We start from the raw sequence: 26,136 nt of genomic DNA, 5'->3' as shown, positions 1-26,136 counted from the left end.
TTGTAGAGAAGTTGATATTAATGGTTATTATTATTATATGGTTTAGTCTTTAATGATAATCACATTTGTTAAATTTTGGATTTTGCAAATACAATTAATTTCAAAATAATTAAAAGCAGCGGGTCGTTTGCATTCCAGGAATTGTAGTAACTTGCATTGAATGATGTCAGATATCTATCAATTATTATTATTGGTTAATTTTTTGTTTTGTGTATTTCATTAAAAATTATTATATTAATATATATGATCATCATATTTTACATAGATGGAAGAAAGTAGCGGTGATGATTAGTCATACATCTCTCAAGTTGGAGACGATCGAAAGCCAAAAATTGAAATGAGATTCGAATAATTGGAGATGCATATTTGTTCTATAACCAATATGCACGAGAATCCAGATTCAGCGTGAGAATGAGCAATAGCAAGTAGAAGACGAGTGAAGTTATTTGGAAAAAAATTGTACCCTTTAAACAATGCCAGACAGATGAAATCCGATGGAGTAAAGAAGCAAGGAGTGATCAACCAAGAAAGGAAAGAACTCGTCGGGACGTTAGATCTGGATGTAAGTCGGGGATTTTAGTTGTGAAAGAACAAACTGGTACGGATGTGTTGTCAGTACTTTCGTAGAAAACCATAACCATCAACTTGCTACTCCTTCAAATGTGCATTTATTACGTTCACATAGCTGTGCTTTCTGCATCAAAGAAAGCAATAAGTCAACAGTTTGCAGAAGCTAATGTCCCAACTTGCCAACAAATGCGATTTATTTGAGATAGAATATGGAGGGCCTGAGAACGAAGGTTGTACAGAAAGAGATTTGAGAAACCATCAGAGAAGTCTAAAGGACGAGCATATGGGTATCGATGCTGAAACATTCATTGATTGCAAGAAAGACAAGCGTTCGACTTTTTCTTTGATTATGACACTGACTCAGACAATAGATTTTGTAGGTGTTTTTGAGCAAATTCTGTGTCAAGGTGGGCAAACATTGTCTTCGGCGATGTGGTGTGATACAACATATAACACCAACAAATATTGGCTGATTTTCACACCTTTTGTAGGAGTTAATCATCACAGTAAGACCATTCTCTTTGGTTGTGGATTTCTGAGTGACGAAAAAACAGAATCTTTTGTTTGGTTGCTAAATAAGTTCCTAGAAACAATACCTAATGATGCACCAAAAAATTGATCATTGCTGATCAAGATCTTGCCATAACCAAAGTCATAGCACAAGTTTTTCCCAAACAGTGCATCGATATTGTCTGTGCATATTTTAAACAAATTTCCAAATAAATTGAGTCCTGTGATTTTTCGTAACCATTACCAAAGCATAAGGAGTGTCATTGTACGTTCAACAACAACTGATGAATTTGAGGAGTCATGGAAATGTTAACTTGATCTAAAATGATTGGCTGAATTTGATGTATTAGTTGCGACATAGGTGGGTTCCAGGGTTCCAGCTTATTTCCTACATTTATTTTTTGCAGGGATGTCAAGTAGTCAAAGATCAGAAAGTTCACATGTTTTTTTTCAAGAGGTACGTCGACAAGAATGCATTGATGGATTTTATTATCCGTTTCAATATGGCACTCCGGAACCAAAGACACAATGAGTTAGTCACATATCATATTGATATGAATGAGCGTCCCAAAATAATGTCAAATTGGGCAATGTAATTTCAAATGGTGAAAGTTTACACAAAAACTAAATGGTTGGAGTTTCAAAAGGAAGTAGGTGAGAGTCATCGTTATTATATGGAACGTGGAATCGAGTTTGGAGTTTACAACGTAATGAATTTTCAAGGTTTTTCTTAGTCGAAACCAAGGGTGCTTACCCATTATGTACAGAGAAATTATATATATTGTAGTTGTATGAAATTTCAGTTTGATGATATTCCGTGCAGACATATGTTAGCATTTTTCTGTACCAACCAAGTGTTCCAGTTGCATCATAAATATATTCTCAAACACTGGACACAAGTTGCAAAATTTGGAGAATTTTTCCTCTGTGTCAGGCAAAATGTGATAGACGAAGGCATTGGAATTTATCTTTTAGGTCTTCGAGACTGACTTCTCCTTCGATAATTTCAATCTCTTCCCACACCCTTTGTTCTTCTTTCACAAGGATCAATGATACCAATGTCCCCATCTGTTAGGAACCACAATTTATATATATAATAGAAGAGAATTATAGTAAAGAAAAACCCAGAGATGATCTCTGTACAACCCTAGCTCACGCTAGTCCCTAGCAAACGCTAGTATTAACCTTCGAAACCAATTAACAAAATGCTTTCCCTCAATGTATTCCTTCCCTTTATAATATTGTTTCCCCTTCCTCAAGTTATTTGTTTCTAGAATAAACGTTTCTCTTAATGGGCTTGATTTGGTTAGGCCCAGTATCTTAGAACCTCTTGCATATTTGGGCCGTAACAATACCGCCCTCTTCAAATCAGCCTTGTCCTCAAGGCTGAGTCTTGAGCTTTCCCCAGGATCCAGCCAACATCGAAGACAATGATCTCAAAATCAAGAGGACAATCTTCAGTCCAAGCATTAATTATAGCAGAAAAGTTTACTGCCTTGTTAAATTTCTGCAGTTTCAAATGAGAATTGAGAGCCAAGTTCTTTTCCAATAGTGTTTCCATGAAAATAACACTACCAGATAAATCGCATAGCTTCAGCGGCTTCATCAAATAAATGCCAATCTCTTCCACCATTATCGATTGTTGCTTGATCATTCGATCCGATTTTTGTTCAAGTCGATATTCACTCGTCAAGTCATTCTCTAAGTATACCCAATCTGCCATCACCTCATGGCTGCAAGCAACTACCAGCACAAGAGCCACCCCTTTTATCCCACACACGCAACTGGCTACGATGTTCACCCACGATAATACTCCTATCTCTGAACCATGACCTTTCTCACCCATCATAACTTGATACCCATTAACATCCCATACTTCAACTACGATTCTTCCATCCATACCTAACCACCCTCTTTTCGTCAAAACCAGTTTAGGAAAATAATCATGGTTGTGAACGCTGAGGCCCAACACCAATACAAGGGCTCCAACAAACTTATCCAATAGTTTCATAATATTGGAGGACTGAAGAGAAGCCACAATTCCATGAAAGCAAGAAACAGCAGCAACAAACGATGATGTTGAGTAGTATAGTGTTTTCTCCAATGGTGCCCATTCCTTGTCCCCATCCATCAATATCCCCCGAAAGACATACCTCTCGTTTTGAAGTCCTGTGTTCCTTGAAGTAGCTTTAATGTTGTACAATTGTCCAGAATATTTGCAGCATATATCTTTAGCCGCATCTTGAATCTCTGAATTTAGTAGATCTCCAGCCACGCATGCAAACTGCAGTCTAGCAGATGTAATCTCCAGTAACCTTATAGCACCCTCTGCCTGTATCATCACTCTCGCACTTGTCAGCCTCTCCACATTGTGCATCGCAAGCTCTAAGAGGTTGAATTCGAACCTCCATGTTCTTTTAAGCCTTACTTCTTCAGATGTGGTATTTATGGGATGTTTTTCAACCACTCCTTCAATCGCTTTTCTCCCTCTTTGAGAGGAATCTCCACAACCACTCATGTCGCCAACACCACGACCGGCCACTAGCGACCATCCGGCCATCCCTCTCTGATGGATCTCATCGCCATGGCTTCCAGCAAGTTTTTCTTTCCCGTGATTTGTGAATCGTGGCGGATTGATTTGGGCAGCCTGCGACATTTATTTGGGCCCAATGGATGATAAAGCCCAAATAACCTTCTTTAACCCTAGCTCACTCCTGATCAACCCAAACTTCCTTCCCAAAGGCCTGAAATTCATTATTTTCTGCGTGTTGCCCAGTCCAATCCAATTGGTGCCACAAAACTTCGAACCAGACGGTGCGGACGTCTTCTAGTCTCCATCTCTGCAGCCACAACGCACAATACTCGTATGATTCCACCGCTTTTCGCCCATCGTACCGTCCGATTAACTCCATGGCTTTTGGGTAACGTTCGATCTTTAGCATCCATCCCATCTGATCTTGCTCTTCGTACTCCAATGGATTCCCTTCTCCAGAAAGTTTCAGATCCCCAAGACAATCTGAAAACTCTTCTACCTCCTCAACTCCCTCTTGCTCTATCGTTTTCAGTGCTTGGGGTAAATAAGTTTTAAGTTTCTCTGCACAGTTCTGGACAACCTGCGCCACCAATTTTCTTGCATTTGACAGTATCCCTTCATTACTCCTTTTTCATGGCAGCCATAATTGTGGGTAAAATCAACGTTATATCCATATCCTCACTTTCTTCAAAAACAAGAGTCATCACTGTCTCCATTGCCTTAAAAATATTTTCTGAATGATGAACATTTATAAATCTAAGGAAGTATTGAAGCATCTCAATAATCGTCTCAGCCATTTCTAAATCCAACATGATCAGACAGTACCTTACCTTAGCCATGGTTTCGAGAATGGTTACCCTTTTGAAATTAGATCTGCTAGCAATGTCCGTGAAATCCTCAAAAGCCGATACTATCAAATAGAAAACCTCTTTCATTTTGTAATCATCGTAAGGAGCCTCTGGTGCCGTAATTCTAATAATCTCACTAATGCAAGAAGCTGCTCCTACCTTTACATCAACATCAGAATGCTTGAGGAATTCTGTCGTCCCCAATACATCCATCAGTGGTGAAAGAGCCGATAGCATAGATTTACACGGTGACTGCTTGACTTTCGATAGAAGCTTCTCAGCTCGATCAAGGAGACGGAGGAGTTTGTCCGATGATGAAGGAGGTCGATGAAGAGCTTTCCCAGCTTTTGTGAGTTGTTTTTCCAGCTCCACGTCTGAAATTGGCAGTTTCATCTTTGACACTCTACTCAAATTATGGTTGCCGTTACCTTTCCGACTAAGATCCGGCAGGTCGAAGCAATTGTTAGGAACCACAATTTATATATATAATAGAAGAGAATTATAGTAAAGAAAAACCCAGAGATGATCTCTGTACAACCCTAGCTCACGCTAGTCCCTAGCAAACGCTAGTATTAACCTTCGAAACCAATTAACAGAATGCTTTCCCTCAATGTATTCCTTCCCTTTATAATATTGTTTCCCATTCCTCAAGTTATTTGTTTCTAGAATAAACGTTTCTCTTAATGGGCTTGATTTGGTTAGGCCCAGTATCTTAGAACCTCTTGCATATTTGGGCCGTAACACCATCCATGGTTCTGCTACTTTCACTTGCATTGTTTGATGGTATGCTAATATTCATCTCCTTCATTTTGGAGTCAATATGATCAAATTCTTCATTCAAGAATTTTGTCCACTCTTCAGTCAAAGATGCAACATCTACTAAAGCGGAAGATTTAAAAGATAAATTTCAATGTCTTGACATCAAACACCTTCGGATCGTCTATCACATTTTGCTCAGACACAGAAAATAATTCTCCAACTTTTGTACCATGTGTCCAACATTTGAGAATATATTTATCAAGCAAGTGGAACACTTGGTTGACACGGAAAAATGCTAACATATGACTGCACGGAATACCATCAAACTGAAATTTCATACAATTACAATATATATCATTTCTCTGTACGTCATGGGTAAGCACCCTTGGTTTCAACGAAGAAGAACCTTGAAAATTCATTACATTGTAAACCCCAAACTCGATTCCACCAGATACTTGTTCCACATAATAACGATGACTCCCACCGACTTTCTTTTGAAACTCCAACCATTTAGTTTTTGTGTAACCTTTCATCATTTGAGATTACATTGACCAATTTGACATTATCTTGGGATGCTCATTTATATGAATATGATCTGCAACTAACTCATTGTGTCTTTGGTTCCGAAGTGCCTTATTGAAACGGATAATAAAATCCATCAATGCATTCTTGTTAGAGATGCACCTCTTGAAAAAAACATGTTAACTTTCTGATCTTTGACTACTAGACATCTCTGCATAAAATACATGTAGAAAATAAGCTGGCACACACCTATGTCGCAACTCATACGTCAAATTCAGCCAATCATTTTGGACCAAGTAGCAGACTCCATAGCCCTTTCCATGACTCCTCAAATTTATTTGAATGTACGATGACACTCCTTATGCTTTGGTAATGGAAATTTGTTTAAAATGTGCCAGAGACAATATCGATGCATTGTTTGGGGGAAAACTTATGCTATGACTTTGGTCATGGCAGGATCCTGATCAGTAATGATCAATTTTGGTGCACCATTAACCATTGTTTCTAGTACCTTATTTAGCTACCAAACAAAATATTTGTTTTTTCGTCACTCAGAAATCCACAACCTAATAGAATGGTCTTACTGTGATGATTAACTCCTACAAAAGGTGCGAAAATCAGCTCATATTTGTTGGTGTTATATGTTGTATCACACCACTACATCACCGAAGACAATTTTTGCCCACCTTGACACAAAATCTGCCCAAAGACACCTACTAAATTTGTTGTTCGAGTCAGTGTCATAATAAAAAAAAGTCGAACACTTGTCTTTCTCAGATTGCAAGAAATCAATGAATGTTTCAGCATCGATACCCATTACTCCTCCTTTAGACTTCTCTGATGGTTTCTCAAATTTTTTTCTGTACAACCTTCGTTCTAAGGCCCTCCATATTCTATCTCAACTAATCGCATTTGTTGGCAAGTTGGAACATTAGCTTCTGCAATCTGATGACTCGGTGCTTTCTTTGATGCAGAAACACTGCGATGTGAACGTAACAAATGCACCTTTGAAGGAGTAACAAGTGGATGGTTATGGAACGAAAATATTGACAACCATCCCGTACCAGTTTGTTCCTTCACAACTGAAATCCCTGACTTACATCCAGATCTAAAGTGTCGACGAGTTCTTTTCTTTCTTGGTTGATCACTTCTTGCTTCTTTAATTCATCGGATTTCAATTGTCTGCCCTTGTTTAAAGCATACAATATTTTTTCAAATAACTTCACTCGTCTGCTTACTTCTCTTGTTGTTGCTCATTCTCGCGCTGAATCCGGATTCTCGTCCATATTGGTTATAGAACGAATATGCATCCTCCCAGCAAGTCAGCAAATAATTTGGTGGCATCCTCTTTTTCTTGATATTCTTATTCAGTATTATCTATTTTGGCAATGTGAGTGTTTTGGTTAATGTATTTTGGGTGGCGAAACTTTTATGCAGCATTCTTCTAATTTCTTCATATGGTCCTTTCGTTGGACCTTTATTGTAGAAAATTGTAACCGGTGAGATAATAATGTCTCTTTTTATTGAACTTGTTCTTCTAATGTGTTTAAGTGGTTCCATTGACATAAATTCTGTTTAAGACATCTCTTGTAACAATTGTACTCTAGTCTTTTAGAGACAGTCAATTTGAAGTTTACTCTGTGAAACAACTCAATGCCATGTTTCTGTATGCATAGATAGACATACTCCCTAGATAGACACATGAAACAATCAATAATAGAAGTCTTCACAAGGAAGAAAAGAAACCCAAAAAGGGATAACTGATGCGCTTACGGATGTAATAGAGCTGAACTTGGCGTCGGGTTGAATGCTCACAAAATGTTTGACAGAATGTCTCACCGAATCTGTTGTTGGGTTCCCCCTTTTTATATATGTAGTTAATCTGACACATAGTTTCTAGTTCATTAAATAAGAGTTTTGCTAGGGTCCTGTAACTGTTATAATGTTGCAAACTTTGTTGTTTAGCTCAGCTGTTACTGCATATTGGATCCTCATAATTCATTTTTTGAATGGTGATATATGTTTCTATTGCCATGATCCCTATGCATGGTGAAAATGAATAAGAAGTTCTTTGGGATGGAGAAATGTTTCGTGGTGATATTTGAAATAAATAATTTGTCTGTTTTTCAGTTAATTGAATAATGGGATAAAATCATTGTTTGCTATTATCCTGGAAACGATTTGAAAAATGCATTCTTTGTCGGATGTAGTTTTCCAAAACCATAAGGGAAGTTTCTGAAAGGCAAGTTGCCGATGGCGTTAAGGCGTATGCTTGGATTCTCTGATGGCGACTTGATGAGGTCAGATTCAAAACCGTGTAGTCGATTGATGAGACAAACTGCTGGAATATTTACTGTTGGAGGAGGTTTAGGCTTTTGGGTGCTGTGTCGCTTGCATTATGGTGTGTTTCCTTTTGCAATTTCTTCTGTCTCTTATGTTTATTCTCTTTGATGTGATCTTCAAGCATGTACATATTTCTTTCTTGAACTTAATGATCAACTTTGGGAAAATTTTTTTGCCAGTTCTGTTGTTTTGATCTGGATCGGTTTCATCCATTTAGTATTCGTGCTATTTTGACGATGTTAGAAGCCGGGACACATTTGGAAGAACTGAATATTAGTATCTCATGAGATATTTTGCACAACTCAATTTGACTTCCTAGAGAACTAATCAGAGGATATCAGGCCTGGACACGGATTGAGACCAATGTTATTAACTTTTTTGTCAGGCAATTAAGAAATGAATAAGAGTACTTAATTCAGTAGAAGTTTCTTGTAACAATGGCGGTCCAGAGACTAATTAAAGTTTTGGGTTTGAGAATAGAAGTGGATAGTTTGTATAAATTATATGTGAAAATATATCAAGTAAAGAGTAAGTTTCCAAGTTGGTGAATCAATCTTGTGCATGCACGTTTGAGCGAATTGAACTTTCCAAAACACATTCCTAAGAGTCTAATGCTTTGAGATTGAACTGTCAAATATTGTTTATTTGTTCATTTGGCTAAAGCCCATGTGTTGTTTTGCATGTGAAATGTTTCATCATTTAACACACAATTTCATTCTGTGTTATACTCGCTTTAAGTTAAAATGGATGCATCTGTTTTGACACATACTCAGGTCCTAGAATAACTGTTCCTCGAAGCCTCAGATGGGCTGCTTGTGGGGCTGTCTCTACGAGCACAACTACAACTTTACTGGTTCGACTATTTAGTCCTGAATGTGAACCACAAAATATAGCGGCTTATGATTGGAAAAAGTGACTCGTGCTCTTCCAATAGTTGAAGTTAATCCAGAGGTGTGTTGTAGATCGCGGTTCTTCCTTAACGATTGTTCAGCGAGATCATCGAGCTAGATTTTGATTTGGATCATCAGATACTTGTTATCATTTTAAACTGGACCAGCACTGTTGCACTTGTGATGTTAATCTGTTTGCTGAACTCTTAATTTGCTCAAGTATTTGCTGCGAGATTTCTCATTTTTTCTACCGTCAATTCTCCATCAATCTTTTCATAAACATGTCACCCGATATATTACATTGTATTTGTTGTTAATGTGATATTATAATTATTATATATATGTGTGTGTGTGTGTGTGTGTTCTTATCTCAAACAAGAGGAAAAATATTATGTATTGAATTTTTTTTCATGGTGAAACCGTAAATATTCAAAAAAAATTTAAAAAAAGTCTACTCAAAACTCCACGATTAAGGTTGCATTATTTTTTTTTAAAAAAAACATGTCATAAAATCAATCCTCAACTTGAAATAGGTCCAAAAGTAGGTTGTGACTTGTGATGGAGGACGCTTGGGCCTGGTTCCCCGTGACTCGTGAGCAGTTCGATCCATCCAACTATCCAAGTTTATTTTTATAAGAGAGCTAAATATGCATATCTATTATCTATTATCTCTTATCTATATATTAATAATCTATCTATTATATTATATATATTATATTATATTATATATATATATATATGTGTGTGTGTGAGTTTATTTGTGAATTTACACGACTACCATCCATTACTACATTATTAGTGTGGTTTTTTTAATTATTTATTATTATTTATGTAACTATCCAATTAACTAATTTACATGTCTACCCTCAATTACTACATAATTAATGTATTTTTTAATTATTTATTTATGTGACTATTTCAATTAACTAATTTATTTTAAAAAGTATATCATGCACTCTTTCAAATAAAAAACTAAAATTTTGTGTATCTACTATTTATTATTTGCTATTTTTCTTATTTGATTTAATTTTTCTATTATATATATATCTAATAATCAAATTATAATCTATCTATATCTATATCTATATTCTGTAGTTATTATTATTATTATCTATAAATATGTGAGATTGTTTTATGAATAGTCTTAATTGTCTTTGTCTTAGTTGTTATTTAATTTGAATGGTGAAAAGTCAAGGGAGTATTAAGTTATTTCCACAAAATTTAATAAAGCTAATTTAATTTTTCATTGTTGCATTAACTATAGTCTTATTATTACTATTATTTCTAAAAAAAATTAAACATGTTTAAACCATTGTTATCAAATTAGATTGATTAATAATAACCACTAATATTGTTTAAAATTTGTCATTATCTGTGTTTTATTTGAATGTATTGTCGTGGTTTGGGTATTGGTCAAATTTTTTATTTTTATGTTAATTTCTTTTATTGTTTTCCCCTAGATAGAAAAATGTATTTTTTGATTTTTAAACTATACATGTATTGTTATAATATATATGTTTTTTTTCAAAAGTATACATTTATTTTGCGTGTATATATATTCTTAATTAGTTATTAAATTATGTAAATCTATATGCATCTTTTGTCTTTTATTTACTATTTTACAATTTAAATCTAAACGATAACTTTGTACTAACTTTAGAAATATTAATATGTGCATCTAATTATCATTATGATGCGCCACAACAATTTTTTTACAAGAAGAAATACACTTATTTTATTGAAGTTTTCCAATTATAAATTACTTTGAATATATTTTTTGCCTCCTCTCAAATAATGTCTATCTACTTCTTTTTATCACAATAGTTTTTTTTAAGCTATTAATTAAACGCTCTTGAATTGTCATTTGGATTTAGGTAAATTTTTTTATCAAGTACTTATATAAGGAAAAATGTATTTTTTAATTTTTAAACTATACATGTATTGTTATAATATATATGTTTTTTTTCAAAACTATACATAATACATGTATTTTGTGTGTATATATATTCTTAATTAGTTGTTGAATTATATAAATTTATGCATCTTTTGTCTTTTATTTACTATTTTATATCGTAAATCTAAATGGTAACTTTTTACTAACTTTAGAAATATTAATATGTGCATCTAATGATTATGATGTGTCATAGTTATTTTTGTTACAAGAAGAAATACACTTATTTTATTGAAGTTTCTCAATTATAAGTTACTTTGAATATATTTTTTTGTCTCCTCTCAAATAATGTCTATCTACTTCTTTTTATCACAATAGGTTTTTTAATCTAATAATTAACCGTTCTTGAATTGTCATTTCGATTTATCTAATTTTTTTATCAAGTACTTACAAATAATTTTGAAATTATTATGTACATTTATTTAATTACTTAATTTTTTCGAGTGTTTTTTCATTTAAATAAAGAATTCAAACATTATCTATGTTATATAATTAAAATAAATCAAGAGCTTTAGACTGAAGGGATACATTTAAAAACAAAAATGCTTATCCTACATATTTCTTATATAAGCCTAATCTTTTTCGGGAAAAGTGTAATTTTTCTGTAAGTTGGGTTGCTTTGATTTTTACGTATAACTTGTTAAATTTTGGATTCTATCCTATAAGTTGATTTTATTTATTTATTTTGCTTTTTTGTTATCCGAAACCACTAAATATGCTAAAGATTGCTTATTTGATACCGATGCTCTTTTACGTGGCTAATGTGATAAAAATAAAGCTTATATCACACATTAAAAAACTTACCTAAACGAAAAAGGAAATTTGCAATCTGAGTCCGTTAATTTTGTTACTTTGTGATTTTGGTCCTCCATGTTTTCACATTTCAGTTTTAGTCTGCATGTTTCAATTTTGGCTATTGTAATCTCTTTTCGTTGAAAATGTTGATGTGACACTGTAACGTCAGCTCTACATCAGCGCTACATTCGAAAAAATGACTAAAATTATAAAAAAAAACAAAAAAAAAAAGATGGTGGACTACAACTGAAAATTTACCATATAAAAAGACCGAAATCACAAATTGACAAACTTAAAAAGATCAAAAATGCCATTTTCCCCCTCCTGTTTTGATGTTTTAAGGGTCATTTTGCTTTATTTTTCTCATTTCTTTTTACCTAGATGAATTTGAATGCGTGTAATCGAAACTTTATTCTCAAACACCGGTTTCAACCATGTTTTGTAGAAACTAGAAGTTATAGGATAAAAATGACTACGTGGAAACTTCTCCCAATGAATCACATTGTTCCAGTGAACTCCGTGAGAGAAGTTCACTTGTATATAAGCTGTGAATGACTCGATGCAAAATTTCCAAGTACGCGTCTCTTAGTCATATACCTCAATCTGACAAGTCTGAGGAAGATGATTTTTTAACAGCCCGAATGCAAACAACCTTGTAATGAGGTGATTTTAAAGGATCAAAGGCAAGGTTAATCCCCAAAACGATTCAAAAACCGTCGTTAACTATAAGAAGTACTATCTTTCTCTATTCCCTGGTGGTGGGATTGTAAACATAGTAACCCTTTTGGGGAAAATCATCACATTGCAGCAGCAGCAGGCCATTGCAAGAGCTCAAGATTTTGGGATTGTCTAGAGGTATATGATAAGGTATGAGTTTTGCAGTTCTGTGGTGAATTGGGTGAAAGTAAAACAAGTGTGATGCTGATGTCCGGCCTGTTTGCAGGGGATAGAAGAGAGGGCTGAGGTTTGGGGTACAAAGAGCGTGGCCAAAAAACGAGTTTAAAAGATTCAGTACTCAGCTAAGATGATCTGGAACCAAACAACAACTATATCGCGGCGGTGGCACGACGGCAGCACGACGGAGAAGCTCAAAACGCAGCTGAAACGAGCTAAAACGCAGGGAATGGTTCAGTATAGTTCCTTAACTCGAATCTATTGGTCCCAGGTGCGGCATCACGAGATAGAAACTATGAAAATTGAAGAATAAAATAGACACCAATATTTACATGAAAAACCCCCAAAAACTATTAGGGTAAAAGCCACGGGCAAGACCAAAAAATTCCACTATAATATTTGGAGAATTACAACCTCTCTCTGTGTTTTCAAAGAGACACTCACTCTCTTAATACAGGAGAAAACCTATCTCACAAATATATATAAAAATAATTAAGGAGAAAGGAGAAACTCAAGACTCAGATGAAATGCTTGTGAATGGGATGCTCTGAAATGATAATCGGAGGCACGTATTTATAGGAAAATTTCCTCCGTGTGAACCCACATAGCAAATTCAAGTTTGGATTTGCTTCGCTGCATGTGGTTTCCATTTCAAATTGCAATTGTGCCATTATTGACTTTCAACCATTTGTCTGACACATGTGCACATTTGCCGAAATTTCTCCCACTTGGAGATTTGATTGAGAATCAAACATATCTCCACACATCCTTTCAATCTTGTCATTCCCGCTGCTTACGTTCCTGCGAGGCCACTTGAGGATCTACACCGTTCGAACTTATCATTATTCACTGGCTTGGTCAGAAAATCAGCTATGTTATCCTTTGTATGTGTAGTGACCCAACCCGGATCCACTACCTAATCAGAGTTATAGTAAAGCGCACGCAATAAAAGCTTAAAGCATAAAGAGCGGATAATTAAAATACAACAAATCCAATCGGCAGAATACAACCGACGCTATCACAAGTGTATAAGTACTGTTATACAACCAAATCGAAGGTTCAGGGTAAATAAATCCCTACCCTCTACAACCTCGCACTCCCCAAAGCTCAATCCTGCTGAGAGCCGCATGGACCGTCCAGCCTCAAACCTGCCCCGCCACAAAGTACACAATACCCAAACACAGGGGCGCGAGCTAGAACGCTCAATACGAAGCAATGATATAAATACAAATATGCGCACACAAATGATTTAAAACTCAAGTGGAAACACTTGCTCATGGCGCCGAGAATATACAGTACCGGCTAGAGAGCTACTCCGCGGGGTACTCGTATATTCCATATCAGGGTTGAGCCAACCCTATCCTGACCCGAATCCAAAATAGGATACAAGCCCCATATGGAAACTGTCATATCTGACTCGAGTCCAAAATGAGATCATTGTTCCCTATGAAAACTGTCAATGACTCACATCTTTCCGAATGCAGTCACACGTAAAATCATGTATGTGATAAGACGGTAAAACATGCTAAAACATGATAAAACATATAGCACATACTCATGCAACATATAAGCAAATATATCATGTCGGCTATCTCGGTCAGTACTTATGTACCTCTAACACTGCTGGACAACCTAGCTCCACTGGCCTATACTCCAAGCCTACTAGTTCAGTCTACTGCTACTACAATGCAAATATCCATGCATCAACAATCAAGCTCTAAAAGCCTTAACTAAGCTATTGCATACTCCTAAATATTTTTAGGATGCCAAAGCTATACCTGCGTCCGTCGTTAGCCCTTTGCTGTCGATAGCCTCAAAACTAGGTCGTAGCTCCGTGACGACGTCTAGATCACTAATCCACTTTCGGATTCCCCGTAGTATGCCTAGATCTCCCTAGATCTTAGTTAGAAGGCTTAGGAATCGAGAGAGAAGAGAGGAAATTGGTGCGAGAAAATGAATTCTCGGACCCTCTATTTATAGACGATGTTCGGAGCCTTCAAACCTGGTTCGAAACGTCCGAACTCGATCGGAACCTCCGATCGCACCTTCGGAGCTTTCGATCGCTCAATATTACGTCAGCCATGACGTCACCTTGCTGATGTAAGCAATGACGTGTGCCCTGGTTCAGATCGGAGCTTCCGATCTTTCCGACGGAGCGTCCGATCTAGATCGGAGCCTCCGATCTTGGCACGGAGCTTCCGATCCACTTCGGATCGTCCGAACTCATCTTCGGATCGTCCGATCCTGCTGAACCAATTCAACTAATTCGAGCGCTCTGAATCCATTTCTAAAGTCCGTTATCCCAATAGGAACTTACTTAATCATGTTTTACTTAATCTAAACATGATCACGTGATTAATTACTCATTAATCACTAATTAGAAATGCGGGTTACTACATTCTTTCCCACTTAAGAAATTTCGTCCTCGAAATTTAAGTCTTAGAGGAAAACATAAATAGCCAACCAAATGTTCTTTATTACAACTGAACAAGTACAAACTCGATACTAAGAAGTACAAAAATCTCAAAATAACTCGGGGTGCTCGGCTAACATCCGACTCTCCAACTCCCAAGTAGCTTCCTCTGTACCTCTGCGCTGCCATTGTACCATCACCAACGGTATACGCTTGTTACGAAGTACCATGTCCTTCCTGTCAAGAATCCGCAGGGGTTTCTCCACATACGATAGATCTCGATCTACCTTTACCTCGGTCGGATGCAAAATATGTGACTCGTCCATCACATACTGCCTCAACAAGGACACGTGGAACACATCGTGGATCTCCGAAAGATCGGGTGGCAAGGCCAGACAATAAGCAACATCCCCAACCTTTTCGAGAATCTCAAAAGGACCAATAAATCTAGGTGTTAGCTTACCCTTGTGACCAAACCTCATCACCTTCCGAAAAGGTGACACATGCAAGAAAACGTATTCCCCTACCTCAAAATGAAGTGGCCTGCGGTGAGTGTTCGCGTAGCTATCCTGTCGATCCTGGGCTGCCTTAACCCTGCGTTGGATCAACTCTACTGCATCAATCATCTGCTGAATCATCTGAGGACCCTCAACCTGACGCTCGCCAACCTCATCCCAAAACAAAGGTGTACGACAACGGCGTCCATAAAGAGCCTCAAATGGTGTCATGCCAATGCTGTGATGGTAACTATTGTTGTAGGCGAACTCCACCAAGGGTAAATGATCATGCCACGCTGGACCCAAATCCATCACCGCCGCGCGAAGCATATCCTCTAAAGTGCGAATAGTACGCTCCGACTGTCCGTCCGTCTCTGAGTGATAAGCCGTACTCAAGCTCAAAGTAGTACCAAGGGCTCGCTGGAAACTACCCCAAAATCTCGAGGTGAATCTCGGATCTCTATCGCTGACAATGCTCAATGGAATCCCATGCAATCGAACAATCTCCCGCACATACAATTGTGCTATTCTATCAAAGGTGTAATCGCGGTTATAGGGAAGAAAATGCGTTGACTTCGACAACCGATCCACGACAACCCAAATAGCATCACAATTCCTGGAAGACATAGGCAAGTGGGAGACAAAGTCCATCGTCACATGCTCCCACTTTCATTCAGGAATCTCTAAGCTGTGAAGTAACCCTCCGGGTCGTCTAAACTCTGCCTTGACTTGTTGACATACAAGACATCGGGATACAAACTGATAAATGCTGCGCTTCATCCCTTTCCACCAAAATCTAGTGCGAAGATCCTTATACATCTTCATGCTGCCTGGATGTACAGAGAATCGACTGCGGTGAGCTTGCAATAAGATTTCATCCCTCAAATTAGAATCCTCGGGTACCACAACTCGATCAAAAAGACACAACAGACCGTCTCCTTGCAAATGGAAACCATAAGTATTACTACCCTCAGCCAAACGGGCCAACTTCTGAGTCTTTAGATCAGAATTCTGAGTTTCACGGATTCGTCTGTATAGCGCTGGCTCTGCAAGCACAGAAGAGACACGAATCCCTTGTTGTTCTTTCTTATGACGAAACGTGAATCCCAAAGAACAACACTTCTCCACTGCCTTCGAAACCGAACTGGTACGAAGGGAACTCACATAAACCTTGCGACTAAGCGCATCAGCAACGGGATTTGAAGAACCTAGATGGTACTTGATCTCACAATCGTAATCCTTCAACAGATCCATCCAACGACGCTGTCGCATGTTCAACTCAGCCTGAGTGAACATATACTTCAAACTCTTATGATCGGTGAAGATCTCAAATCGTTCTCCGTACAAATAGTGATGCCATATCTTAAGAGCAAAGACAATGGCTGCAAGCTCTAAATCATGTACGGGATAGTTCTCCTCGTGAGTCTTCAGCTGTCTGGAGGCATAAGCGATCACGTGGCCATTCTGAGTCAATACACACCCCAAACCCTGAAGAGAAGCATCACAAAACCACCTGATCCAGACGGTAAAGCAAGAACTGGAGCTGTCGTCAGACGACGTCTCAACTCACAAAAACTGTCCTCGCAAGCATCAGACCAAACGAAAGAAACGTCTTTCTTCGTCAACTGAGTCAACGGCTTAGCTATCTGAGAGAAATTCTCCACAAAACGACGATAGTATCCTGCTAAACCAAGGAAACTACGAATCTCAGAAGCTGTAGTCGGACGTGACCAATTCAAAATAGCTTCTGTCTTGCTAGGATCAACAGATACGCCCTCCTGAGAAATGACATGACCAAGGAACACAACTCGGTCAATCCAGAAGTCACACTTACTCAGCTTCGCGTACATCTATCTTTCTCTCAAGACCTGTAGTACAGTATAGAGATGGTAGGCATGCTCATCCATGCTGCGAGAATACACCAAAATGCAATCGATGAACACCACCACAAACTTATCTAGAAATTCGCGGAAAACTCTGTTCATCAGATCCATAAAACAGCTGGAGCATTCGTCAAACCAAATGGCATCACTAGAAACTCATAGTGTCCATACAGCATACGAAATACTGTCTTAGGAACATCCTCTTGTCGAACTCGCAACTGATGATACCCAGACCGAAGATCAATCTTCGAATAGACAGAAGTACCCTGCAACTGATCAAAGAGATCATCTATCTGCGAAAGAGGATACTTATTCTTCACTGTCACCTGATTCAACTGACGGTAGTCAATACACAACCGCATCGACCCATCCTTCTTCTTAACAAACAGTACTGGGGCTCCCCATGGCGAAACACTAGGTCAAATATAACCCTTATCAAGAAGATCTTGCAATTGCTTCTGCAGCTCTTTCATTTCTAACGGTGCTAATCGGTAAGGAGTTTTGGAAATCGGTGCAGTCCCTGGCACTAACTCAATTCCAAACTCAATCTCCCTTACTGGTGGCAAACCTGGAATCTCCTTCGGAAACACATCTGGAAAGTCACGAACCACTGGTATCTCTCGGATATCTGGATCTCCTAAGGATGCGTCAATGGCGTAGATAAGGTAGCCTTCCCCGCTAGACTCTAAAGTACGTCGGGCCTTCAGAGCTGAAACCACTGGCATCGGGGGTCGCGCTCCCTCACCATAGAAATACCATGACTCGTCATCCTCTGGACGAAACTGAACAAACCTCTGATAGCAATCCACTATCGCTCGGTAGGTAGTCAATAGATCTATCCCAATGATGCAATCGAAATCCTCCATTGCTAGAATCATTAGGTTAACACTAAGCTGATGTCCCTCAAAATCCAAAACACAACCCACAACTAGACGTTTGGCTAAAACCTCGCTTCCCATAGGAGTAGAAACCACTAGCAACACGTCTAAAGGAATAAATGGCAATCTATACTTCTTAGCAAAACGTGCTGAGACAAAAGAATGCGATGCACCGGTATCAATTAAAACATATGCAGGAAAACCACATAAACTACAGATACCTGCAATCATCTGATCGATGTCAGCCTCTGCCTGCTCCTGGTTAAGCGCAAAGACCTGACCCTGGGTACGTGGCCTCAAAGAAGAATGACCTCGAGAAGGAGTCTGAGTAGGATGTCTCTGAGACTGCTGCGGCTGCTGGCGCTGCTGCGAATACTGCTGCTGGAAAGGTGGCTGCTGGTACTGAGGTGGCTGAACAGATGTCTGAGAATCTCCGGAACCACTTGCTGCCCCAATCAGCATAGGACAATCTCTCTTCATGTGACCCTCCTGGCCACACTGGAAACATGCAGTGGTCGATCGACCACACTGTCCTGGCGGATGTCTGCGTCGGCACTGACGACAACGGTTCGGCCTTTGGCCATCAAAGTTATGCACTCCACCAGATCCAAAGGAAGAAGAAGAAGTACCTCCTGGATTCTTGAAAGACTGTCATCTCGGACCCAAAGGACTAGAGCTCGCTGGCCTGGAAGAAGAAGAGTAAAGTCTCCTGTTCCTCCGAATACTGTCCTCGGCCTGGCGACAACGGTCCACCAAATCCTCGTAAGTCCCATCGCCACCCACAGCAAACATACGATGAATGTCAGGGTTCAACCCCTGAAGAAAATGATCAAACTTCGCCATAGAACTATCAGCAATATGAGGACAAAAGGGTAGCAGATCAAAGAACTTCTGCTGGTACTCCTCGATCGTCATCGTCCCCTGTCGCAAACTCAACAACTCACTGGCTTTCGCCTGGCGAAGAGCTGGAGGAAAATAAAATCTCTGATAAGTAGTATGGAACTCAACCCAAGTAGCTGCACCTCTAGCTGCTACGAATGGTGCGGAAGTAGACCTCCACCACTTCCTTGCTCTGCCCTCAAGCATAAAGGTAAGAATCTCCATCCTATCCTCAGCCGTGCAACGGAACTCCTGGAAGCACTGCTCCATCCTCTCCATCCAATCCTCCGCCTCTTCAGCTGACTCACCACCCGTTAGAGGCTTCGGGCTAACCTCCTTGAATCTATGCATGCTCACTCGCCTGCGCTCCTCGGGCTGTCCCCGACGTCTATGATCATCCGGATCGCCCCAACGACCGCCGTCTACGCTACCGTGGCTCTCGTCGTAATCTGCCATCTGTTACATAAGAACAGATAATTACTTAATCCGCTTTACGATATTTCTAGTGCAATGCATCGCTCTGATACCAAAAATATAGTGACCCAACTCGGATCCACTACCTAATCAGAGTTATAGTAAAAGCGCACGCAATAAAAGCTTAAAGCGTAAAGAGCGGATAATTAAAATACAACAAATCCAATCGGCAGAATACAACCGACGCTATAACAAGTATATAAGTACTGTTATACAACCAAATCGAAGGTTCAGGTTAAATAAATCCCTACCCTCTACAACCTCGCACTCCCCAAAGCTCAATTCTGCTGAGAGCCGCCTGGACCATCCAGCCTCAAACCTGTCCCACCACAAGGTACACAATACCCAAACACAGGGGCGTGAGCTAGAACGCTCAATACGAAGCAATGATATAAATACAAATATGCGCACACAAATGATTTAAAACTCAAGTGAAAACACTTGCTCATGGCGCCGAGAATATACAGTACCGGCTAGAGAGCTACTCCGCGGGGTACTCGTATATTCAATATTAGGGCTGAGCCAACCCCATCCTGACCCGAATCCAAAACAGGATACAAGCCCCATATGGAAACTATCATTCCTGACTCGAGTCCAAAATGAGATCATTGTTCCCTATGGAGACTGTCAATGACTCACATCTCTCCGGATGCAGTCACATGTAAAATCATGTATGTGCTAAGACGGTAAAACATGCTAAAACATGATAAAACATATAGCACATACTCATGCAACATATAAGCAAATATATTATGCCGGCTATCTCGGTCAGTACTTACGTACCTCTAACACTGCTGGACAACCTAGCTCCACTGGCCTATACTCCAAGCCTACTAGTCCAGTCTACTGCTACTACAATGCAAATATCCATGCATCAACAATCAAGATCTAAAAGCCTTAACTAAGCTATTTCATACTCCTAAATATTTTTAGGATGCCAAAGCTATATCTGCGTCCGTCGTTAGCCCTTTGCTGTCGATAGCCTCAAAACTAGACCGTAGCTCCGCGACGACGTATAGATCACTAAGCCACTTCCGGATTCCCCGTAGGATGCCTAGATCTCCCTAGATCTGAGTTAGAAGGCTTAGGAATCGAGAGAGAAGAGAGGGAATTGGTGCGAGAAAATGAATTCTCGGACCCTCTATTTATAGACAACGTTCGGAGCCTCCGAACCTGGTTCGGAACGTCCGAACTCGATCGGAACCTCCGATCGCACCTTCGGAGCTTCCGATCGCTCAATATTATGACAGCCATGACGTCACCTTGCTGACGTAAGCAATGACATGTGCCCTGGTTCAGATCGGAGCTTCCGATCTTTTCGACGGAGCGTTCGATCTTGATCGGAGCCTCCGATCTTGGCACGGAGCTTCCGATCCACTTCGGATCGTCCGAACTCCTCTTCGGATCGTCTGATCCTGCTGAACCAATTCAACTAATTCGAGCTCTCTGAATCCATTTCTGAAGTCTGTTATCCCAGCAGAAACTTACTTAATCATGTTTTACTTAATCTAAACATGATCACGTGATTAATTACTCATTAATCACTAATTAGAAATGCGGGTTACTACAGTATGGATCTTCAGCATGTCCACACTTCCTTCCTCTACTACTTCACGTACAAAATGATTGAACTCCAATGTGTTTAGTCCTGGAATGAAAGAATGGATTCCTTGCAATGTTCAAGGCACTCTGACTCTCACAAAATAGAGGAATTTTCTCTTGTTTGTGTCCAAGCTCCTCTAATAGCCTTTTAATCCATATTGCTTCCTTGCAAGCTTGAGTAGCTACCATGTATTCTGCCTCCGTTGTAGATAATGCCACAACTATTTGCAGTTTTGAAACCCAGCTGACTGCACCTCCTGCAACTGTAAACACATAACCAGTAGTAAATTTTCTCTTATCTGGATCACCCGCATAGTCTGAATCCACATAGCCCCTGAGTGTAAAATCTGATCCTCCAAAACATAATGCAGCATCCGAGGTACCCTTAATGTATCTAAGGATCCTCTTAACCGTGCTCCAATGCTCTTGTCCAGGATTCGCCATATATCAACTGACTGCTCCCACTGCTTGTGCAATGTCTGGTCTTGTACAAATCATAACGAACATTAAACTCCCCACTGCTGATGCATACGGTACTCGAAACATCTCCATCTTCTCTGCTTCACTACTAGGACACATCGTAGAAGATAACTTGAAGTTAATTGGAAGAGGGGTAGATATTGGCTTACTATCTTGCATGTTGAAGCGCTGCAAGACTTGCTTCAAATAATTTTTCTGGGAAAGCCAAATATTCCTATTACTTATGTCTCGATGAAATTGTATCCCTAGAATCTTGTTTGCTGGTCCCAAGTCCTTCATATCAAATTCCCTAGCCAACTGTGCCTTCAATTCTTGGACCCGATCTTTTTTGGGGCCTGCTACCAACATGTCGTCCACGTACAACAGCAAAATGATATAATCATCATCACCAGACCTCTTGAAATACGCACAAGGGTCTGCACTGAGTCTGTTGTACCCAACACTCATGATATAGGAATCAAATCTCTTGTACCAACACCTCGGCGCCTGTTTGAGACCGTACAGAGATTTGTTCAACCTGCAAACCAAGTTCTCTTTGCCCTTTTCTGCAAAACCTTCTGGCTGGAGCATATAAATTTCTTCTTCAAGATCGCCATGAAGAAATGTCGTTTTCACATCTAGATATTCTAGATGTAGGTCAAACACCACACACAATGCCAATACTACTCTAACTGTTGAAAGTCAAACCACATGATAAAATATCTCATTGAAGTCAACCTTCTTTCTGAGCGTACCCTTTGATAACCAGTCTTGCACGATACCGCTCCACTTGGTTATTTTCATCACGTTTGATCTTATAGACTCATCTGTTACCGATAGCTTTCCTTCCTCGTGGTAGTGTAATAAGATCCCAAGTTTTGTTCCTGTCCAATGCTTCCAATTCTTCCTGCATCGCTGTCATCCACAGGGATACATCCGAGCTTTGAGTAGCCTCATGGAAACTCGATGGCTCACCATCCTCTGTTAATAGACAATATGCAATGTTGCTTTCAGTGACATAATCTGAAAGCCAACCTGGTGGTCTTCTCTCTCGATGCTTCTCTCTAGGGTTTGGGGTGTGTGTTGACTCAGAATGGCCACGTGATTGCTTATGCTTCCAGACAGTTGAAGACTCACGAGGAGAACTATCCCATACATGATTTAGAGCTTGCAGCCATTGTCTTTGCTCTTAAGATATGGCGTCAATATTTGTACGGAGAACGATTTGAGATCTTCACCGATCATAAGAGTTTGAAGTATCTGTTCACTCAGGCTGAGTTGAACATGCGGCAGCATCGTTGGATGGATCTGTTGAAGGATTACGATTGTGAGATCAAGTACCATCCAGGTTTTTTAAATCCCGTTGCTGATGCGCTTAGTCGCAAGGTTTATGTGAGTTCCCTTCGTACCAGTTCGGTTTCGAAGGCAGTGGAGGAGTGTTGCTCTTTGGGATTCACGTTCCGTCATAATAAAGAACAACAAGGGATTCGTGTTTCTTCTGTGCTTGCAGAGCCAGCGTTGTATCGACGAATCCGTGAAACTCAAAATTTTGATCTAAAGACTCAGAAGTTGGTCCGTTTGGCTGAGGGTAGTAATACTTCTGGTTTCCATTTGCAAGGAGACGGTCTGTTGTGTCTTTCTGGTCGAGTTGTGGTACCCGAGGATTCTACTTTGAGGGATGAGATCTTATCACAAGCTCATCGTAGTTGATTCTCTGTACATCCAGGCAGCATGAAGATGTATAAAGATCTTCGCACTCGATTTTGGTGGAAAGGGATGAAGCGCAGTGTTTATCAGTTCGTATCCCGATGCCTTGTGTGTCAGCAGGTCAAGGCAGAGTTTAGACGATCCGGAGGGTTACTTCACAGCTTAGAGATTCCTGAATGGAAGTGGGAGCATGTGACGATGGACTTTGTCACCCACTTGCCTATGTCTTCCAGGAATTATGATGCTATTTGGGTTGTCGTGGATCGGTTGTAGAAATCAGCGCATTTTCTTCCCTATAACCGCGATTACACCTTTGATAGGATGGCGCAATTGTATGTGCGGGAGATTGTTCGATTGCATGGGATTCCGTTGAGCATTGTCAGCGATAGAGATCCGAGATTCACTTCGAGATTTTGGGGTAGTTTCCAGCGAGCCCTTGGTACTACTTTGAGCTTGAGTACGACTTATCACCCAGAGACGGACGGACAGTCGGAGCGTACTATTCGCACTTTAGAGGATATGATTCGCGCGGCGATGATGGATTTCGGTCCAGCGTGGCATGATCATTTACCCTTGGTGGAGTTCGCCTACAACAATAGTTACCATCGCAGCATTGGCATGACACCATTTGAGGCTCTTTATGGACGCCGTTGTCGTACACCTTTGTTTTGGAACGAGGTTGGCGAGCATCAGGTTAAGGGTCCTCAGATGATTCAGCAGATGATTGATGCAGTAGAGTTGATCCGACGCAAGGTTAAGGCAGCCCAGGATCGACAGGCTATCTACGCGAACATTCACCACAGGCCACTTCATTTTGAGGTAGGGGAATACGTTTTCTTGCGTGTGTCACCTTTTCGGAAGGTGATGAGGTTTGGTCGCAAGGGTAAGCTAACACCTAGATTTATTGGTCCTTTCGAGATTCTCGAGAAGGTTGGGGATGTTGCTTATCGTCTGGCCTTGCCACCCGATCTTTCAGAGATCCACGATATGTTCCACGTGTCCTTGTTGAGGCAGTATGTGGCGGACGAGTCGCATATTTTGCATCCAACCGAGGTAAAGGTAGATCGAGATCTATCGTATGTGGAGAAACCCCTGCGGATTCTTGACAGGAAGGACAAGGTACTTCGTAACAAGCGTATACCATTGGTGATGGTACAGTGGCAGCGCAGAGGTACAGAGGAAGCTACTTGGGAGTTGGAGAGTCGGATGTTAGCCGAGCACCCCAAGTTATTTTGAGATTTTTGTACTTCTTAGTATCGAGTTTGTACTTGTTCAGTTGTAATAAAGAACATTTGGTTGGCTATTTATGTTTTCCTCTAAAACTTTAATTTCGAGGACGAAATTTTTTAAGTGGGGGAGAATGTAGTAACCCGCATTTCTAATTAGTGATTAATAAGTAATTAATCATGTGATCATGTTTAGATTAAGTAAAACATGATTAAGTAAGTTCCTGTTCGGATTACGGACTTCAGAAATGAATTCAGAGCACTCGAATTAGTTGAATTGGTTCAGCAGGATCGGACGATCCGAAGAGGAGTTTGGACGATGCGAAGTGGATCGGAAGCTCCGTGCCAGGATCGGAGGCTCCGATCGAGATCGGACGCTCCGTCGGCGAGATCGGAAGCTCCGATCTGGACCATGGCACACGTCATCGCTTACGTTAGCAAGGTGACATCATGGCTGACGTAATATTGAGCGATCGGAAGCTCCGAAGGTGCGATCGGAGGTTCCGATCGTGATCGGACGTTCCGAACCGGGATCGGAGGTTCCGAACGTTGTCTATAAATAGAGGGTCCGAGAATTCATTTTCTCGCACCAATTCCCTCTCTTCTCTCTCGATTCCTAAGCCTTCTAACTCAGATCTAGGGAGATCTAGGCGTCCTACGGGAAATCCGGAAGTGGCTTAGTGATCTAGACGTCGTCGCGGAACTACGGCCTAGTTTTGAGGCTATCGACAGCAAAGGGCTAACGACGGACGCAAGTATAGCTTTGGCATCCTAAAAATATTTAGGAGTATGCAATAGCTTAATTAAGGCTTTCAGAGCTTAATTGTTGATGCATGAATATTTGTATTGTAGTAGCTAGTAGACTGGACTAGTAGGCTTGGAGTCTAGACCAGCAGTGTTAGAGGTACGTAAGTACTGACCGAGATAGCCGGCATGATATATTTGCTTGTATGTTGCATGAGTATGTGCTATATGCTTTATCATGTTTTAGCATGTTTTACCGTCTTAGAACATACATGATTTTATGTGTGACTGCATTCGGAGAGATGTGAGTCATTGACAGTCTCCATAGGGAACAATGATCTCATTTTGGACTCGAGTTAGGTATGACAGTTTCCATATGAGGCTTGTATCCTGTTTTGGATTCGGGTCAGGATGGGGTTGGCTCAGCCCTGATATGGAGTATACGAGTACCCCGCGGAGTAGCTCTCTAGCCGGTACTGTATATTCTCGGCGCCATGAGCAAGTGTTTTCACTTGAGTTTTAAATCATTTGTGTGCATATATTTGTATTTATATCATTGCTTCGTATTGAGCGTTCTAGCTCACGCCCCTGTGTTTGGGTATTGTGTACCTTGTGGCGGGGCAGGTTTGAGGCTGGATGGTCCATGCGGCTCTCAGCAGGATTGAGCTTTGGAGAGTGCGAGGTTGTAGAGGATAGGGATTTATTTACCCTAAACCTTCGATTTGGTTGTATAACAGTACTTATACACTTGTGATAGCG

The 26,136-nt window shown here is 40.0% G+C and overlaps 1 protein-coding gene across 7 annotated transcripts; it reads left to right on the top strand.

Moving 5' to 3' along the window:
• Window positions 1-355: 355 nt before the first annotated feature.
• Window positions 356-9,284, top strand: LOC140865705 (uncharacterized). 7 transcript variants are annotated; one of them, XR_012144701.1, is made up of 5 exons: window positions 356-598; window positions 1,488-1,537; window positions 6,717-7,132; window positions 7,953-8,143; window positions 8,859-8,997. XR_012144701.1 is itself a non-coding variant. In XM_073270423.1 (4 exons), exons 1-3 carry the CDS (start codon window positions 737-739, stop codon window positions 8,025-8,027), a joined length of 366 nt encoding a protein of 121 aa, XP_073126524.1. In that variant the 5' UTR covers window positions 606-736; the 3' UTR covers window positions 8,028-8,042; window positions 8,859-8,994. The 7 variants fall into 7 exon arrangements, 1 of the variants encoding a protein (XP_073126524.1); XR_012144702.1 differs by lacking the exon at window positions 6,717-7,132 and having other exon boundaries at window positions 8,859-9,284; XR_012144699.1 differs by lacking the exons at window positions 356-598; window positions 6,717-7,132 and adding an exon at window positions 606-977.
• The last annotated feature ends 16,852 nt before the right edge of the window (window positions 9,285-26,136 follow it).

Source organism: Henckelia pumila, chromosome 4 (assembly GCF_033568475.1).
Source record: "Henckelia pumila isolate YLH828 chromosome 4, ASM3356847v2, whole genome shotgun sequence".
NCBI lineage: Eukaryota > Viridiplantae > Streptophyta > Magnoliopsida > Lamiales > Gesneriaceae > Henckelia > Henckelia pumila.
The sequence above is the reverse complement of the archived record's forward strand: the minus strand, read 5'-3'. Positions and strand labels throughout refer to the sequence as shown.

What these genes read in the sequence shown, in the direction of transcription:
- LOC140865705 (XM_073270423.1), top strand. Translation starts at nt 737, where the DNA reads ATGTCCCAACTTGCCAACAAATGCGATTTATTTGAGATAGAATATGGA. An exon ending in TGAGCAAATTCTGTGTCAAG is followed by an intron (nt 978 to 1,487) that starts GTGGGCAAACAT and finishes TATTTTTTGCAG; the next exon opens with GGATGTCAAGTAGTCAAAGA. An exon ending in CACATGTTTTTTTTCAAGAG is followed by an intron (nt 1,538 to 7,952) that starts GTACGTCGACAA and finishes TGTCGGATGTAG; the next exon opens with TTTTCCAAAACCATAAGGGA.